Source organism: Eleginops maclovinus, chromosome 11, assembly GCF_036324505.1.
Source record: "Eleginops maclovinus isolate JMC-PN-2008 ecotype Puerto Natales chromosome 11, JC_Emac_rtc_rv5, whole genome shotgun sequence".
Classification (NCBI taxonomy): Eukaryota; Metazoa; Chordata; class Actinopteri; order Perciformes; family Eleginopidae; genus Eleginops; species Eleginops maclovinus.
Genome location: NC_086359.1, coordinates 15,788,830 through 15,806,142, shown reverse-complemented (window position 1 = coordinate 15,806,142; position 17,313 = coordinate 15,788,830). Strand labels below are relative to the sequence as shown.

General features: G+C 38.5%; 1 protein-coding gene and 1 long non-coding RNA gene across 2 annotated transcripts; one reads left to right on the top strand and one right to left on the bottom strand.

Annotated features, from left to right (window-relative positions):
* Positions 1 to 490: 490 nt before the first annotated feature.
* Positions 491 to 5,291, bottom strand: LOC134872246 (uncharacterized). The gene is made up of 3 exons (XR_010166785.1): positions 4,994 to 5,291; positions 3,899 to 4,895; positions 491 to 3,617 (listed from the first exon to the last, which is right to left on the bottom strand). It is a non-coding gene; the product is annotated as an uncharacterized LOC134872246 (long non-coding RNA).
* Positions 4,687 to 16,876, top strand: acer3 (alkaline ceramidase 3). The gene is made up of 11 exons (XM_063895458.1): positions 4,687 to 4,897; positions 7,728 to 7,838; positions 8,020 to 8,072; positions 8,217 to 8,269; positions 11,057 to 11,138; positions 11,249 to 11,284; positions 12,761 to 12,819; positions 12,944 to 13,045; positions 13,811 to 13,915; positions 13,993 to 14,038; positions 14,138 to 16,876. Exons 1-11 carry the CDS (start codon positions 4,795 to 4,797, stop codon positions 14,189 to 14,191), a joined length of 804 nt encoding a protein of 267 aa, XP_063751528.1. The 5' UTR covers positions 4,687 to 4,794; the 3' UTR covers positions 14,192 to 16,876.
* The last annotated feature ends 437 nt before the right edge of the window (positions 16,877 to 17,313 follow it).

The window sequence follows — 17,313 nt, the reverse complement described above, 5'->3', positions numbered from 1 at the left end:
TTTCCTTTGTGTAAGTTAAGACTTGATGTTCACAATAGCGGTTTAGCCTCCGGCAGGGCTGTTGCTTGCAGTAGGATTATCCAGCTGAATAACATGAGAACATTCCAGAGAGGGGGGTTGTGTGACCCCCTGGGCAGCCTTACTTCAGCAGGGAATGTGATAGAATTGCAATGGTGCCATAGTAAACATTGCCTCTTTATCAATGAACTGTAAATATTTAGACAAAACAACATATTTAGGAACATCCAGCTGGGTTCGGCCGCTGCACAAATGAGCAAAGCATTTTAAGTACCACACCACCTACATCCTACCTGAGTGATTGCATTAGGTTACCAATGAAAACTACAAGATTAACAGTGAGAAAATGCTTTATTATTCATAGGAAAGGGTTTAAATAAAAGATCTGAATATTATAATCTAGTTGGCTAGGGAGAAGACTAATTGTGAGATTAATAAAATCAGTTAACATGAGAGTATGTTGTATTGTCACTGCAATGTGTTTTGTGAGCTTTTTAGTATATCACACCATCTAGAGGACAACTGGGTTCATGATAGAACAATGATTGTTTGTGATCTAGTGGACAAATGTCATGTGTATGGAATAATATATCATAAGACATTTATTTAAGCTTTGAATAAAAATGTGCATTCTCAATTAATATATTACAGTATAATACATAAACAATGATAAACTTAACGTTTACAAATGTCATCCTGTATCTTATTTCAAAACTATTCAAAGTAAAACAGTTAATTATAGATCCATAAGTCATAAAAAAAGAATGTGACTTTTCAAATCAAATCAAACTTTATTTATAGAGCATTTGTCATACATAAAGGAGCTCAAAGTACTTCACAAAACAAATACATACAACATTAACCACTCTTTGGTGGTTTGGTGTAAATATGTAAGTCCTGTATGTAATAAAGTAGGAGTTTCTTTTATTTTTAAAAGGTGCTAATTTCCCTAGAAATTGTGCTGTTAACATTACGGCCTCACTCTCTCAAACCTTTTATAACAGTGCATTTAACCAAACAGCAGTATTGAAAAGAACGAGAGTTTGTTATAAGGTATTTAATGGTGACTGAAAAGAAATAGATGGGATGGCAATGTGGGGGGATGTTTACAGTCCTGTACACAACCTCCCTAAAACATAATTACATAATGACATGAAAGAGTGGGATACAAAATATCAGTGAATGTTGTTAAATGGGGAGGGTGGTGGTGGGATACTTCTATTTTAAGGTCAGCACTTGAGCCTGAAGCCATCATTCATTTTCAAATTCAACAAGCTGTGTTTATACTGTCTTCTTATACCCTCTTTTATTACTGATGTACTTCCCATTTGCTTGTATCAGTTTCATAAAACACAGCCTGTTTCACAAACCGTACTCTGTGGGTGGGTAATAGTATGATGATTTATATACACCAAAAGTGTTTATTATTTAATTGATTACAAGATCAGAAACATTGTGATTATAATATTTGCCACTACCATGCTTGATAATGTATACAAAACAATCTTAAAAAAGAGTGGATGTTAGAAAATGTATGTGCATATTTGAAAATGTGAAGCCTTTTCATTAATTCCGTTTGAATGTAATTCCTAAATTTCAAAAAATTCCCATTTTGGGAAAAATAAAATACTTCTGATTCTGATCTATTGTTCTATTGATGCCCCAACCCCCATCAACACAAAGCCCACCCCCATTTTAATTCCCAACATAACCCAAAGCTAAAAAAGACTTTTCTTGTGTGCTAATTGCCAGCACTGTGATCCCAGGAATGCTGAGTACCCCAAAGCTTTCTGTAAACATTTATAAAATGGGTCCCTGGCATTAAGAAACTGCCAGATTTGTACTTGTAGAAGTTGGGCAATTTACACAATTAGCATACATGGTGATATTTAGAATGAATAAGCATACTCACGTATAATATGGAAAAAAGTTTTAAAATAGCTTGACCGATTTGGACAATATTGGAGTGATGTTGGGGTTATAGAGAACGCCAAATCCATTTCTATTATGTTTTATGGATCATATGCCCATGCAAGTAAGCATCAGGCAGTTTGCAATTGCTGGGGACCCATAGGCTACTACCCATTTCCATTCAGATGTTTTACTTCAGTAAAAGTAGCATTATTAAATTGTTCAAATACTTTGTTACAATTAAAAGTCCTGATCTAAAATGTTACTTAACCCTTAGATGCACGAGTGACTGGACCCTACACTCTTCCATAAGTGGGTCAAAAATGACCCATATTAGAATCAATGTGTTTTTATGCCATTTTTGTCAATTTGGTTAAGAATAATCACTTGTATAATATTTAGTGTTATATTCAGGACCACACAAGAATGATTTCATGTTTGAAATATCTTTATTTTTCACTTTTTAACATTTTTGAAAAAGAAAATTACCCAGAACAGCAATAGAAAAATGTGAACATCCATTGTGTGTGTGTGTGTGTGTGTGTGTGTGTGTGTGTCTGTGTCTGTGTCTTAGTCTGTGTGTGTGTTTGTGTGTGTGTGTGTGTGTGTGTGTGTGTGTGTGTTTGTGTGTATGTATGTGTGTAACTGTCTAGTCATTGACAGTTCCTCTCTCTTTTCCCTGTTTTGCCTTCTTGTCTCATCACTGTATGCAGTTCAGACAAACTACCTGTTTCTGGCTGTGATCATTGCACACAGGTACATTGCATTTCCCACACCTATTGTTGACTTTGCGATCTTTGTTACTTGGGCAGATCTGACACCTCTTTCTCTTTGGTTGGCCCTGTCTGCTTCTTTCCTGTGGCTGGGTTGTGGCTTTTGTCACCCCACACCTTTCCGTTGCTTCAATAATCGGGGTTTGCAGTTGGGGGCAGCCTTCCAGTCGACTCCTCATGTGTGGTGTGAAAAGCTCCTTTGACAGCTCTTTGAGGAAGAGCCGTCGTGCATTGGTGATGCCGCTCTTGAATTCTGGGTGCTGGTCCTCTTATCATTGAAGCGCAAGGTACGGCGAATGTCTTCAAATCTTCCAACAGCCATAGTGGCCTTGTACATGGGATTATGTAGAGGACTCCCAAACAGCTCACGGACTGATACATCCCAGTTCTTCTCACTTCCTGCAAGCAGGGTCAATCCAATGAAGGTCATGAATTCTTCTTTGGTGACATTTTTCCATTCTTTTCCTCTAGCTGTTGCTACTCTCCGTCCTTCCAAGTTTGTGCACTTCATCACCTCTTGTATTATATCATCAGTGATAAAGAGCTCCCATGCATCTTTTGGTGAGACAGTGGTGCTAAGCCCTTGTGCAGGCCCTGACCGACTTTTGAGGATATTGTGGCTCTGTGTTCTGCCCTGGGTGGGAGGTAACTCGCTCCAGTAAGAGCCCTTCCGACTCATTCTGTTGGACATGATTTGGACAATTTCTTCTTCAGAAGACACAGAAGAGGAATATTCTGAGTCAGATTGATCCTGTTCAGTTGGATTTCCAGGTGGACGACTGCCACTGCCACCTGGACAATAGTCTGGGTCCTCATCATCAGAAATTTCAGACTCGGAGTCCAACCCCGTTACTGCCTCTCCATCATCCAGCATCTGTAGGACCATTTCAGCTGTGTATCTAGCAGCCATGACACCTTGGATGAGGAAACATAAGAGTAATGTTTTCAATAGATCAATATGTAGCTATATAAATGAATACACTCACACACACACACACACACACACACACACACACACACACACACACACACACACACACACACACACACACAATACATATAGTAATGTTAGCTATCTTAGTTAGCTAGCTAGTGTTAGCTAGTTATAAAGTAGGCTAATTTGTTGATACATAATAATAACAACAGTCATGAAACACACACACACACACACAATATTATATGAAGATAATACTTACACTTATCAGCTCTTGCTGTGTAAAATAATCTTCCTGAGGGGTGACACTTCAGATATAGTCTGTGTGGTCCACAGTTAATGTATTCCTGACAGCCACAGTTGATAAGAATCAAAGGTTCCCATTGGATTCCATAGAAAATGCATGCGGGTCATTTTTGACCCACTTATGGAAGCTTGGGGTAGTAATACAAAAACTACAATTTCTTAAAATGTATAAAAGGTAAGTTAAAACTGTAAATGGCATTATATCAAAAACATGTTTTTTGAGGAATACCTGGAATATGAAATGATAACAATTTTTCATTACGAAGATATTTCAAGAAAACAACCTCACCGGGTCATTTTTGACCCACTTCTGCATCTAAGGGTTAAGTAAACAAGTACTAAATACTCAGAAGTATAGGCATCACAATACTTAAAGTACCAAAAATGAAAGTACTCATTATGTGGAAGTGAGATCCTTTCCTGAAATAAAAAGATCAATATATGTATGTCAAAATACTCCATAAGGAAAACGTCCTACATTCTTAAGTAAATATATGACATTATTAGATCGTTAAAATTGTTTCATTACGCAGCATCTTACTGTTGCACACAAACAACGTTTTGTAATATATTGTATAATTTAGCATTGCACTTCGAGATAGTACTGGACTTCAGTATGAACTCTTTGACTTTCCACCACTGCATTTCAACATAAAACATTCGAATACTCAACATTTCCGGGGTCACAAGATGAAACGATGTAGGGCAGGCACTGCTGTTATCTGTAATCACTGTAACAAGTTATCACTGTTATCTGCCTTCCATCGTTGTGCCGGGGCAGGGTGGCTGTGCTCCGGCTGTGATGACACTACAGATCCGTTAGCAGCGTGCTGCAGCCTCCACCTTTCCATCATGGCTCCCTCCGCAGACAGGCACGGATACTGGGGGCAGCCGACCTCAACGTTGGACTGGTGCGAAGAAAATTATGTCGCCACTTTTTACATTGCGGAATTCTGTAAGTAGAAAGAAATGCATCTTATTAGTGACATTTGTGAATGTTGCAGTTCGTTTAAAGAGTCTTTGGTTAAGGACGGCCATCATGTGTACGTACAGTAGCCTAACCCCTCGATAACGTAAACATCAAGCGTGAGTAGCGGCTGGTGTTATGGTATTAGCCCGGCGGATAATAGTTTAAGCCAAATGTTAGCTAGCTCTTATGGCATTATAATACTAAATGCGGAAAAAGAAAAGCTTTCCACCGCGGTTATACAGTCCACCTGTTCTGTGTCGAGCGGTTTAGCACAGCTTTACTGTATGTGAGTGTTAGCAAACGGTATGACATGCACCACAGTTTCACTTCATTCCACGCTGAGAGCGATTTGTAGTATTTCAGTCCACTATTGAACGTGGTCCTGAACGTCTCCCTTTGCAGTGCATTCACAATGCAACACATGAAACGTGATAACGCATTCCCTCAATGCTATCAAGGCTTAAACTGGTTCTGCAGGATCTGTTATCTTAGATTTAAACGTTGTTTGTGTCAAACAGTTAAAAAAACACCATGTCAGCTGGACTTTTGACACATGACAAAGGGTTTTTCTATCATGCTTTTCTTCAAAAGCACGAACCAAACTACATTGGACAAATACTAGTCATTCCTATTCTAATACACATTTTGAGTACACTATTAACTGTATGTTAGGGACCTTTCAGTTATTATCTTATTATCAATGAGGTTAAAGGTACTACGTGATGCAAACAGATAGTTCAGGGTAAACAGAAGCTAAGTGGGTCAAAGTTGAGTCATCGAGTCATCATTTAAGAGTACTAAAAGTGCTACTTGTAGGCTGAGGTCTGGAAGTAGAATAGCCTTACTGCATCCAGCATACTCTATCAATTAATATCATTGAAAGGTTTTTAAACATTGATGCTGATGTAAATGTCACATCTTAAGGATACTGACAGATGAAGCTTTTGTTTGCACTAAAGACATGCTGCCTAGCTAGATAGTTGTTTCTGTAGCTAGAAATTGTTTGGCATTCAAACGTTGATTCAGGTTACAAGGAAAAAAACATTGGAACAATAGTGCATGGTGACGGGCGAAAGCCACAGGGGGAGGCAAAAAAGTGTCTCTAGGGGGGAGGCATCTCAGCATAATCAGATGTTTGTAGTTGATATTGAAATTTGAAAAAGAAAACACTCACATGATGTATTATTCTTTGCATGTTTGCATTTATTATCACTCAACACAGTTCACACATTTTAAATGGCCTTTCCAAGGTCTCAGCCTTTATCAGACACCTGCAGATTAAGCAAAAGGGGCAACATTCCAGGAAATTCAGTATTAGTTCTCAAACTACTTTATGTCCTGGTTAGCCTGAATGTTTTACACACCTTAGTTTATCTAAAGCCACACCCAGGAGAATCGCAGGATCAATGTTGCCCTTTTTTACGAGGTTCTCCGTGGGCCTGATAAGTATTCATAGTTTAGTAAAAACGCAGCAATGGCCTGGCCTGATGAGATATGCAAACACAAACGCAGTACAGTTCTCAACAATGTCCTTGAAGTCCTTTTCATTTGCCCGTCCCAGGTTTATCCGCTGATTTTAGGATTTATAGCATCACTGCCGTCATTACATTGTAAATAAATAAGAGACGCAACTAACAATTGTGAATACTGATTTATATGCCAATTGGTTTTACCCTAATTTATTATTGCTAAGTCTTTAAAACTTGAAGCAAATTCAACAAGGACAAATGCCCATCACAATGAATTACAGACCAAGGTTACATCATCAAATGTTTTCCAACCAAATCCCAATCCATCGTACCCCGATAATATTCATCCATTTATCCAGAGAGGCAGGGTAAGCATTAACAGGTCCCCAGTCAATCACAGGGCTGGAACACACAGACAGTCACTCAATTCCAAATTCCAAACTCTCAATTTAAATAGAACAGGCTCGGTATGGGGGTACTCAATGTGGGTATCAATATAAAACTGTGAATGACGAATAATAGAAAAAAAAGAAACAACAGCCTAAGAAGTAGAGCTAAATATAGCACATATGGACTTGTTTATTTATATTCAGTTTTTATTATTCCCATTCTTTTGTAAAGGAAGACATCGTCTTTATATTTAAAAATCCTTCTGCAGACCCCGGCCGTGGTGCAACTGGCTGGGGCACCTGCACCGTACGCCTGCAACCCGGGTTCGATTCCCGACCCGTGGTCCTTTCCGGTTCCCACCCCGACTCTCTCTCCTACTTTCCTGTCACTCTCCACTCTCCTATCCGATTAAAGGCAAAAAGCCCCCAAAAATTACTTTTAAAAAAAATAAATCCTTCTGCATTTCATTACACAACAATTTCATTACAAAAACTATGTATACAGCCTTTATTATAACCTTCGTTTGTATGAAAACGATTATTTTGGTTTAAATAACTCAATAAAACCTTTTTTATTGATATGATCTATGATGTGTTTTATTTAATAGTGACATTATAATATAGTGCTATTTAATTGTGTTATTGTCAAACTATTTAAAGTGAATCAATATTTATTTACTTGACAAATGACTTCAACAATGCAGACCTAGATAGATACTACTAAATGACAGCACGTTTTAGTGGCAGTTTGCATGAACCCTTAGTGCAGTAATCTGCTTTCTGTGGTACAACTATGTTCATGCTGGTGTTGTAATGATCACTACATGTAACCCAGCCTGTCCCCCTCTCAGGTCTCCCATGTCACCCATCACCCATCAGAGGTCATTCAGAGTTGTTCAAATGTCGTATACAAGGTGTCGCCTGGATTTAATTTGTCTGTGGTGTCTTGTTGAACAGGGAACACTGTCAGCAACCTGATTATGATCCTTCCTCCCATTTATGGGGCCATCCAGACGTTTCGAGACGGCCTTGAATTTCGCTACATCTGCTCTTTCCTCGGACTGGCAGGTAAGTCTGTTGAAACCACAAATTACCCGGCTACACATTAGCAACCACACCTTTAGTTTACATATTATAGCTATTAACAACCAACCTTCCAGGTGTGCTTCTGATCCCATTAATCACATTGGTTAATAGTGTCCTGACTTTGAGTTTGAATGTTTTATGGGGTTGTCTGTCCATTATCCAGCTGTTGGCGTTGGTTCCTGGTGCTTCCACATGACGCTGCTATATGAGATGCAGGTGGGCTTCAGTGAAACATGACATTGTTAATATATCAGCAAATGTACATAAAGTAATGATCTCAAATTGATGAACATATATGAATCAAATATAGTCTTAAATGTACTGATACAGTATGTGGTTTCTTTGTGTTCTCATTTGCAGTTACTGGATGAGTTGCCAATGATCTACAGCACATGCGTCTTTGTCTACTGCCTGTAAGTGGCTCAACCTTTTAGATCTATTGCTGTTTAAATGTTAAGGACGTTAACTGAGAACATATTTGTTGTGATTGTAAAGTAAACTAGTGAATCCCTCACCTATCCCTTGATCCACTGTAAGAAAGTACAGTGTTTCTTTTTCTTGTGGCTGTGAAGCATACTATATTGTAAAGGACATATCATTTCTAATCTGATTGTAGACTAACAATTTCGAGTATATGTTAAGGTTTCTATGTTAAAGGATGAAATAATTGGAGATTGACAGACCTCAAGAGGGTTACTCCTACCTGGAGAATGGAAGCTGCAGCAAGGGAATGTAGAGCAAAACATTATTTTTTCAGGGGAACTCACCTGCCTTCCTCTACTCCATATACAGTGGGGCAAAAAAGTATTTAGTCAGCCACCAATTGTGCAAGTTCTCCCATTTAAAAAGATGAGAGAGGCCTGTAATTTTTATCATAGGTATACCTCAACTATGAGAGACAAAATGAGAAAAGAAAATCCAGGAAATCACATTGTAGGATTTTTAAAGAATTTATTTTCAAATTATTGTGGAAAATAAGTATTTGGTCAATAACAAAAGTTCATCTCAATACTTTGTTATATACCCTTTGTTGGCAATGGCAGAGGTCAAACGTTTTCTGTAAGTCTTCACAAGGTTTTCACACACTGTTGCTGGTATTTTGGCCCATTCCTCCATGCAGATCTCCTCTAAAGCAGTGATGTGTTGGGGCTGTCGCTGGGCAACAGACTTTCAACTCCCTCCAAAGATTTTCTATGGGGTTGAGATCTGGAGACTGGCTACGCCACTCCAGGACCTTGAAATGCTTCTTAGGAAGCCACTCCTTCGTTGCCCTGGCGGTGTGTTTGGGATCATTGTCATGCTGAAAGACCCAGCCACGCTTCATCTTCAGTGCCCTTGCTGATGGAAGGAGGTTTTCACTCAAAATCTCACGATACATGGCCCCATTCATTCTTTCCTTTACACGGATCAGTCGTCCTGGTCCCTTTGCAGAAAAACAGCCCCAAAGCATGATGTTTCCACCCCCACGCTTCACAGTAGGTATGGTGTTCTTTGGATGCAACTCTGCATTCTTTCTCCTCCAAACACGACGAGTTGAGTTTTTACCAAAAAGTTCTATTTTGGTTTCATATGACCATATGACATTCTCCCAACCCTCTTCTGGATCATCCAAATGCCCTCTAGCAAACTTCAGACGGGCCTGGACATGTACTGGCTTAAGCAGGGGGACACGTCTGGAACTGCAGGATTTAAGTCCCTGGCGGCGTAGTGTGTTACTGATGGTAGCCTCTGTTACTTTGGTCCCAGCTCTCTGCAGGTCATTCACTAGGTCCCCCCGTGTGGTTCTGGGATTCTTGCTCACCGTTCTTGTGATCATTTTGACCCCACGGGGTGAGATCTTGCGTGGAGCCCCAGATCGAGGGAGATTAGCAGTGGTCTTGTATGTCTTCCATTTTCTAATAATTGCTCCCACAGTTGATTTCTTCACACCAAGCTGCTTACCTATTGCAGATTCAGTTTTCCCAGCCTGGTGCAGGTCTACAATTTTGTGTCTGGTCTCCTTTGACAGCTCTTTGGTCTTGGCCATAGTGGAGTTTGGAGTATGACTGTTTGAGGTTGTGGACAGGTGTCTTTTATACTGATAACGAGTTCAAAAAGTTGCCATTAATACAGGTAACGAGTGGAGGACAGAGGAGCCTCTTAAAGAAGAAGTTACAGGTCTGTGAGAGCCAGAAATCTTGCTTGTTTGTAGGTGACCAAATACTTATTTTACCGAGGAATTTACCAATTAATTCATTAAAAATCCTACAATGTGATTTCCTGGATTTTTTTTTTCTCATTTTGTCTCTCATAGTTGAGGTATACCTATGATAGAAATTACAGGCCTCTCTCATCTTTTTAAATGGGAGAACTTGCACAATTGGTGGCTGACTAAATACTTTTTTGCCCCACTGTATGGAGACAAAACTCCCTTGAGCTAGGTTCAATGGCACATCAGAGGTCACAGAGCCTCCCTTATGCCGTTCCTCTGTTTTGGTCCTGCATTCGCCCTTACAGAAGGTCCAGGTGTAAGAGCCTTAAACTGGTGGTACTGATTGGCAAAGATGTTTTGGTTTATGGCAGTCTTTTCCATATTTTTCACTCAGGGGCTCATGGTTTATTTCCTAAGGTCTTGTCAGGCCTTAAATTAACGATAGGCCTTATGGCACACTTTATTCTAATATTTGTGCAATGGCCTCTTTGTGAACTCCATAGATATTCAGGATACAGGACAGCAGATGGTCCACAATATTGTCTGTCATAGACTGAAAATGCACCTTTTCTTTAACTGTCTTTAGCCTTCAAAATCTAAAAATAGTGCGAAGGAGTTGGACACCGGCCTTGGATCCTTTTTGGCCAATGTGTGGCTGTTACATAATAGGCTGGATGGCGTTGGTGCCTGCGTCTCTTTTTGAGATATCAGTCACTGGGATTACAGTTGATTTCACTGGATGCTGCCGTTCAGCCCTCTTTTTCTGTGTGATGATCTGTCAGAGCAGATGACTCTGAAAAACAGATGTATTAGGAGCTGTAGTTATCTTATTTCACTTAGGTTGTGACATCATGTGGCAATTAAATTGATCAACTTGATTGTCGGGTGAGGAGATACTCTCTACTTTTCTCTCTACATTTCTTACACATGTATCCTTTCATTATTTGCTTTTTTGTCTTTATGGTTCCTAAAGCTGAACATTTAAAATAAACTTGTTTTTCTATTTTAGATACGAGTGTTTCAAACAAGAGAACACCACCAGTTTATTCCCCATTGCATTATTGTTAATCTTCAGTTTCTCAGTCACATTGGTGAGTATCCACTTTCACTTTTACAGTGATTATTATGTTTGAACCATAATGTACATAAAACACCATACCCATCATATCTTTTTGAGCATTTTCTGTATTTCCTCCTGCAGGTGTACTTACATTGGAAGGAGCCAGTCTTTCACCAGGTAAAGTTTAACTTTGTGCCTTGTTCAACTATCAGATTGCCTATTGTTTGTTATTTGGGCGCAGCGTGCCTGGAGTCATGTCAACCTTGAGCAAACATTGGGCTTGTCAATTTAGCAAACAACACTTATTGGATGTTGTGCTTTTAAACACAAAGTAGAATTTTATACCAAAGACAATACGCATATATTCAAAATACGTGTACATTTTGAGCTACTTTTTAAATGGAGTTTGCACTTTTATTTTACACTTTAAAATAAAAAAAACATCTTAAAAAATGTTTCTCTAAAATTCCAAGGGGGGGAGTGGAGTTAGGCCCAGCAGAAACCCTGTATTTAACTTTTTAGAGTTAGGGTGTAGCTATTAACACAAATACAATGCCCTAAACTCAACACACAGCCACGTCTGCTATACTCAGTTAAGGTCATGTGACAGAGCAGCCTTTGTTTACTAATCACACTGCTGTTTAGTGGTTTGGAGCCTGACTTTAGCTTTCTACTTCCTTTAAATAGAGTTTGTGCTGAGTGCATGTACTTATTTTTCAATGTTTCCTCGTGTATGTGGATATGTGGAATGTAACAAAGCATTACATACTCTCTTGTCTATTTACTGAAACTCAACATAGTTTTTCACAACCTGTTTGGAAAACCTATAAGAAAACCTATAATTGACATATGACCCTTCAGATTATCATTTTGTGTGGACATGAGTTGGTATATTTCATCAAAACATTATTACATAGTTTCATTGTAAGGATTGTTTTACCTAAAGAAAGAAATAAACAACAAAAAGATAACATCTTATATATAAAAAGACAAAAAAATCAATAGGCCCTATGCTAATTACACGCAAGGAAACAGAACTGAATGATTAACCACATTTGAGAGACAACAATGCTTGTATAGAGAGGTGCAGGAATGAGTAATGTAATGATTTAGCATTTGACCAAATCCGGTTCGTCTCTAAGTCAACGTTTAAAAAAATAAATAATTTCAAGCTTAAGAGATTCTCATCTTTTATTCTACGACATATGATATGTCTGTAGAGATCCCCCTGGTGAACATCTAAAGTCTAACCGTCCTGTGTTAACCACCACTTTGAGCTTAGCGTTGGTGACGTAAATTCCTGCGACCGTGATGTAGTTAGATTATAGCCTAAGTTAGTTTTTTACATCAAGGGAAAATCATTTTGTAAGGGAGCCCTTGTGATGCTTACTTCGATTTCGGCCTACAAAAATACATCATTACTGCACCACTCTAATCTATGCTCAAAAGGCTATGCTAGCTGACTGTGTCAACAGTTTATCAATAATCTCAATGTACATTGGCTGCCTGGAATTCAGTAATGGGTCCCCACCAGAGAGCCTATAAGGTCATATAAATGTATAAATAGTTGGGAGACTAAATGTTCATTTGTCTTGCCCCGTGATTCCTTCTCAACTTTCAAGGCCAAAAATAATCAAATTTGTCTTCTTCCAGGTCATGTATGGTACTCTAGTAGCTTGCCTAGTGATGCGATCTATCTTCATTGTTACATGGTATGTTTGCCAAGAGTGTTAAATGTAAAACATTTATATATCAAAAGAGTGATTGTTCATCAGTCTTCTGTTTAGGAAATAACTTGCTAATGGGTTTTCTTTGTGGTTTTTGTTTCAATGTTAGGGTGTATCCATGGCTCAGACCGCTGTGTTACACCTCCTTAGGAGTTTTTATGTTAGGGTTCCTACTGTGGAACATTGACAACATCTTCTGCAACACATTAAGGTGAGTATTAGCAGTGGAACTATAGTAAGGGCCCTCTTATTATGTAAGCCATGGGTGTCCAAATTAGTTTCAAAAAGGGTCAGATTTGATAATGTGAATATGCCCGGGTTTCAATAGTCAACATAACAGTAACAACAGAAGTAACATACAAATACACTATTATATAACAATTTTCATTGGGAGTTCTGACAGCAGTTTTAATTCAACTGTGATGTGACTGTTGATGTTAACTAATGTTAACATCAACAGTCTGTTACTTTAATCAAGGACAAGTTGGAGATATCTCTCAGGTTATGTGAAATAAGAGTCTAAATATGTAGGGTCAGATCAGGCTCATAATACACAAATGCACACAGAAGGATTCACACTTGTATTTCATGATCCACAATGTTGAAGTTGACCTGTCAGCTCCGGACAGCGCAAAATGCGGATATGAAGCACTACATTATGAAAGCAAGAAATCATACCCTTCCTGGGGGCGCGCTCATGTGATTGGCTTAGAATGGAAGAGACATCTGATTGGCTATAGATATAAGACATTACAAGTACGATTTGGGTGACCGTCAGGGGAGTCTCAAAAAACCCACACACGAATGCATATAAATAGAACTGTATTTTCTTATCCAAAATGCAGAATGCATGTTTAGATTTTGATTGGTAAAAGTACAAACATAAAACTACATTTATAAAGACAATGTATTAGCCCCCTCTTTAGAAGAACCCCGTACTGTTGGAGATACAATACATGTTTTTTCTGTCAATCAGAGCCAGTAGACACAAACTTCCCCCCGGTGTTGGAGTAGCAACACAGTTCCATGCCTGGTGGCACATCTTCACTGGCCTTGGATCCTACCTACACATACTACTCAGGTAAGCTCCAACGATGAGTTTTCATAGAGTGAGCTAGTTAATTCATATATCTTAAATCTAATATTCACCTTTTTTAGCCTGCAGATCAGGTCAACCTACCTCAAGCACAGACCAAATATAAAGGTAGGTCTAGTTCCAGGCCTTTGTAATAATCATAGCTTTTATTTGATTGCATTATTGAATTTATTCAGACATTTAGTAATTGCTCCTATCTTCGTTCAGTTTGTTTGTGGAGTTTGGCCCACATTGCACATTGAAGCACAGAAGACGAGCTGAAATGAATGGATGGTGACCAACTGAAGGATGGTGACTGCCATACCCAGACACCATGGGAACAGGGAGCTGCCAATGCTCACTGCTGGAACCTCAGCCAACAGCTAGGGGGCAGGTGTACCTCAAGGCACTATCCTAGGAACCCTTTGGTTCTGCACTGTGGCGATTTACTAAGAGCAGTAAAGCACTGAGTCCAGTTCTTTTTAAAATCACAAATGATTCATTAGACTAGCGTTTCTCTGATCTTATTGAAGTTTTAATGCAAAGATGATGTGTAATCTTCTGAAGTGATACATGTTAAAGGGGACAGGTCTTAATTAGGGTTTGGGAAAATTGAAAATGATTCAGAATTTAATTAGCATATTTATTGTTGTATGTTTCAATCTGTGAATGTTTGAATCTCCTACGTCTAAACATATTTAAATAAGTCCTCAATTATGATACCTGTGACTAGGTATACCTAGCTTATGTGTAGTTTTACAACCAGCTGAGGGTGCTCAACTCATAACACAGTGTTGTCACATCCTTTTTCAAGGCGTATTGTTTTTGGATGTGCTCATTATATATGGGATAGAAACTGCCTACTAGAATGTGGAAGTAGTACCGCGTTATTGTAATTCAGAGCTAGATTATATTGGCCTAAGCCATTTTACAAATGTTGCTATGAAAACATGCCATGACTGGAATATACATTTTTCTTTTTTTTCATTGCCAAAGTTGTTCTGGATTTAAAAAAGTCAACCTTAATTTGTATTTTACCTCATCATAACACAACATTACAGAATTGTTATTCTGTTAGGGACAGGGCTGAGATTTCTCCATGCACACAAAACAAGTTGAACAACTTTGGACAGCTCAAGTTTCTGTGTCTGGTGACACACGTTAACAGTCTTTAAAGATACTGCACACAGATTTGTGCTCTGTGCAGGATTAAAGTTTTACTGCCACTCCTCAAGTCCATATGGTTTGGCTGTTGGCTATCAGAATTACATTGAGCTTCCCTCAGGGTGTCTTAGGTTGAGAAACCTGTTTGTTGGCCTGTGACCAGAATCTGGATAATCTGATCAGCCACAAATAATGCAAACAGAGAAGCATCACTGGAGATCATCAGTTGGTGTGTGCAGCTAACTTGAAGGGAATGAAAAGATACATGGTCATAGTTAAAACTAATTTATAAAAGCCAGTCTGTTCATATAACTAAATGTTAACATAAAGCCGAATGACCAGGTGAACACGTGGAACATGTCTGAATCTTTGCATCCACATAAGCCGCAGGGATGGGATTCAACACAGACAGTTTGTTCTCCTTTTTACCTGTTTTCACACTAGAGAAAAATAGAAATAGTATTTGAGTGTTCTCCCCTCCTATTAGAAAAATACTTTATCTTAGTCAAGAGTAAACTTTGATTTTGAAGACGTATAAGTACATTTTAATCGTGACACTGATGCATTGTTTTTTTTAATGTCATCACACCATTGCATAAAGGTGGAGAGTCCAATGGCACATATGTTGATGAAACAGTTTATTATACAACCACTCAAAATGTATTTCCCTTTTATCAGACATTGCCAAACATGCCAATGTGAATGGAGGAGATGCTTTCTACCAACTGTAGAAATCTGACTTCATGTGCTGGGTCTGTGGTGTGAAATGAAGGGCTCTTGATTTAAAATGTCTTGCTGCAGTGCAGTTGTGGATATAAAATGGTAACAATCTAACCCAGTGGAGGATACGGAGGTATTTGTATTGGTGTGGTCTCCTTAACTGCTGTGTGCTCAATGAAAAAACTGAAATTGTGACTTTAATTAAATGTATAATGTCAACACATTTCACATAACTGTATTAGGTTAGTGGAAAGCAATGCCATACAGTTTTATTTAAACTTAATAATACTAACCCAATACAGTTGTGTGACATTTTTTGACATTTAAATAAAGTCAATGTTTCAGTTTTTTCTGATGGATTAGCTCATGTGTTCATTTTTCAGTACACTGAAAAAACTGAAACATTGACTTTAAATAAAAGTATTATGTCAACAGTTTTCACACAACTGTATTAGGTTAGTTGAAAGCAATGATATTAAGTTTGATAACAAAATATTAGGTTCAGTGTATATTATAGTTATATAAGTTCATACAAGGTTTCAGTTTTTTCAGTGTATGCATATATGCTTTATCACTAAAATCTAAAATGCTTGGGTCAAGCCTTAGTGTGAACCCAGTTTTACAAATATTCATAAGCACATTGTATGAAAGATAAGTGTTAACTTTGGTCAAATTTCTGAGTGGAATATTCATTGTCTGTTATTATCTTGGCATTCCTGCTCATCAGTAGAGCAGTTGTCAAAAAGGGTGCCTTATTGTTATCTTGCAAGTAATCCAAGTTGCCTTGATGTTCGTGATCAAATAATCATTCTACTGTCCCATGTGTTGTGCAGTTTGCCCATATCTCTTTCTAGTGCTAAATCTGTGCCTGGTTCTTTGGCCTCCCATTCATTTCATGTGTCCAACATTTTGGTTACAGTCCGTTCCAGTGATATTAACCGTATCTGTAGGTGACTAACGTTCTGTATCCGTTGAGGCCAGAAGAGCAAACTCTGCCATCAGTTATGTTTAACTTTGTCTTTATGATGTCTTGTATTGTAAAATAAAAGTACATGCAGACTTTATGTCTACAGAAGAAATTAACTTTGTCTTAGTCCTCTATTTGACGCCATACACTGAATTTCACTTCATGTTTATAACATTTTGATTTTATAACAGCACAACAGCCTCTGCTGTGATACACAAACTGAAAGCATCCTTGGCTAGACATACCAGAGGCAGTCCAATAATGGACCTCAGTATAGTGTAAATGTAGAGTTTGAAAAGATTGCCAGAACACAGGGGTTTACCCATTCATCCAGCCTGCACCATCCAAAAAGCAATGGTCCCACTTTGTGACAAAAAAGGCAAAGCTGATCAAAAATACCCTTATCTAAGTATCCTTTTCAACACCTCCATTGAGAGCGTCAGATCACCCACCTGCTTATGATCTGTCGCTCATGTTCAGTGCTACCCAGCATGCATAAGCAGCTTCAGTCTCAGTTGGTCAGCGACAGAGATGCTCATGCTGGAAAAAAACA

Bases quoted from the DNA above. Each gene is read 5' to 3' on its own strand.
- acer3 (XM_063895458.1), top strand. From the start codon at position 4,795: ATGGCTCCCTCCGCAGACAGGCACGGATACTGGGGGCAGCCGACCTCA. The intron at 11,285-12,760 runs GTAAAGTTTAAC...GTCTTCTTCCAG, and splicing joins AGGAGCCAGTCTTTCACCAG to GTCATGTATGGTACTCTAGT. The intron at 12,820-12,943 runs GTATGTTTGCCA...TTTCAATGTTAG, and splicing joins TCTATCTTCATTGTTACATG to GGTGTATCCATGGCTCAGAC.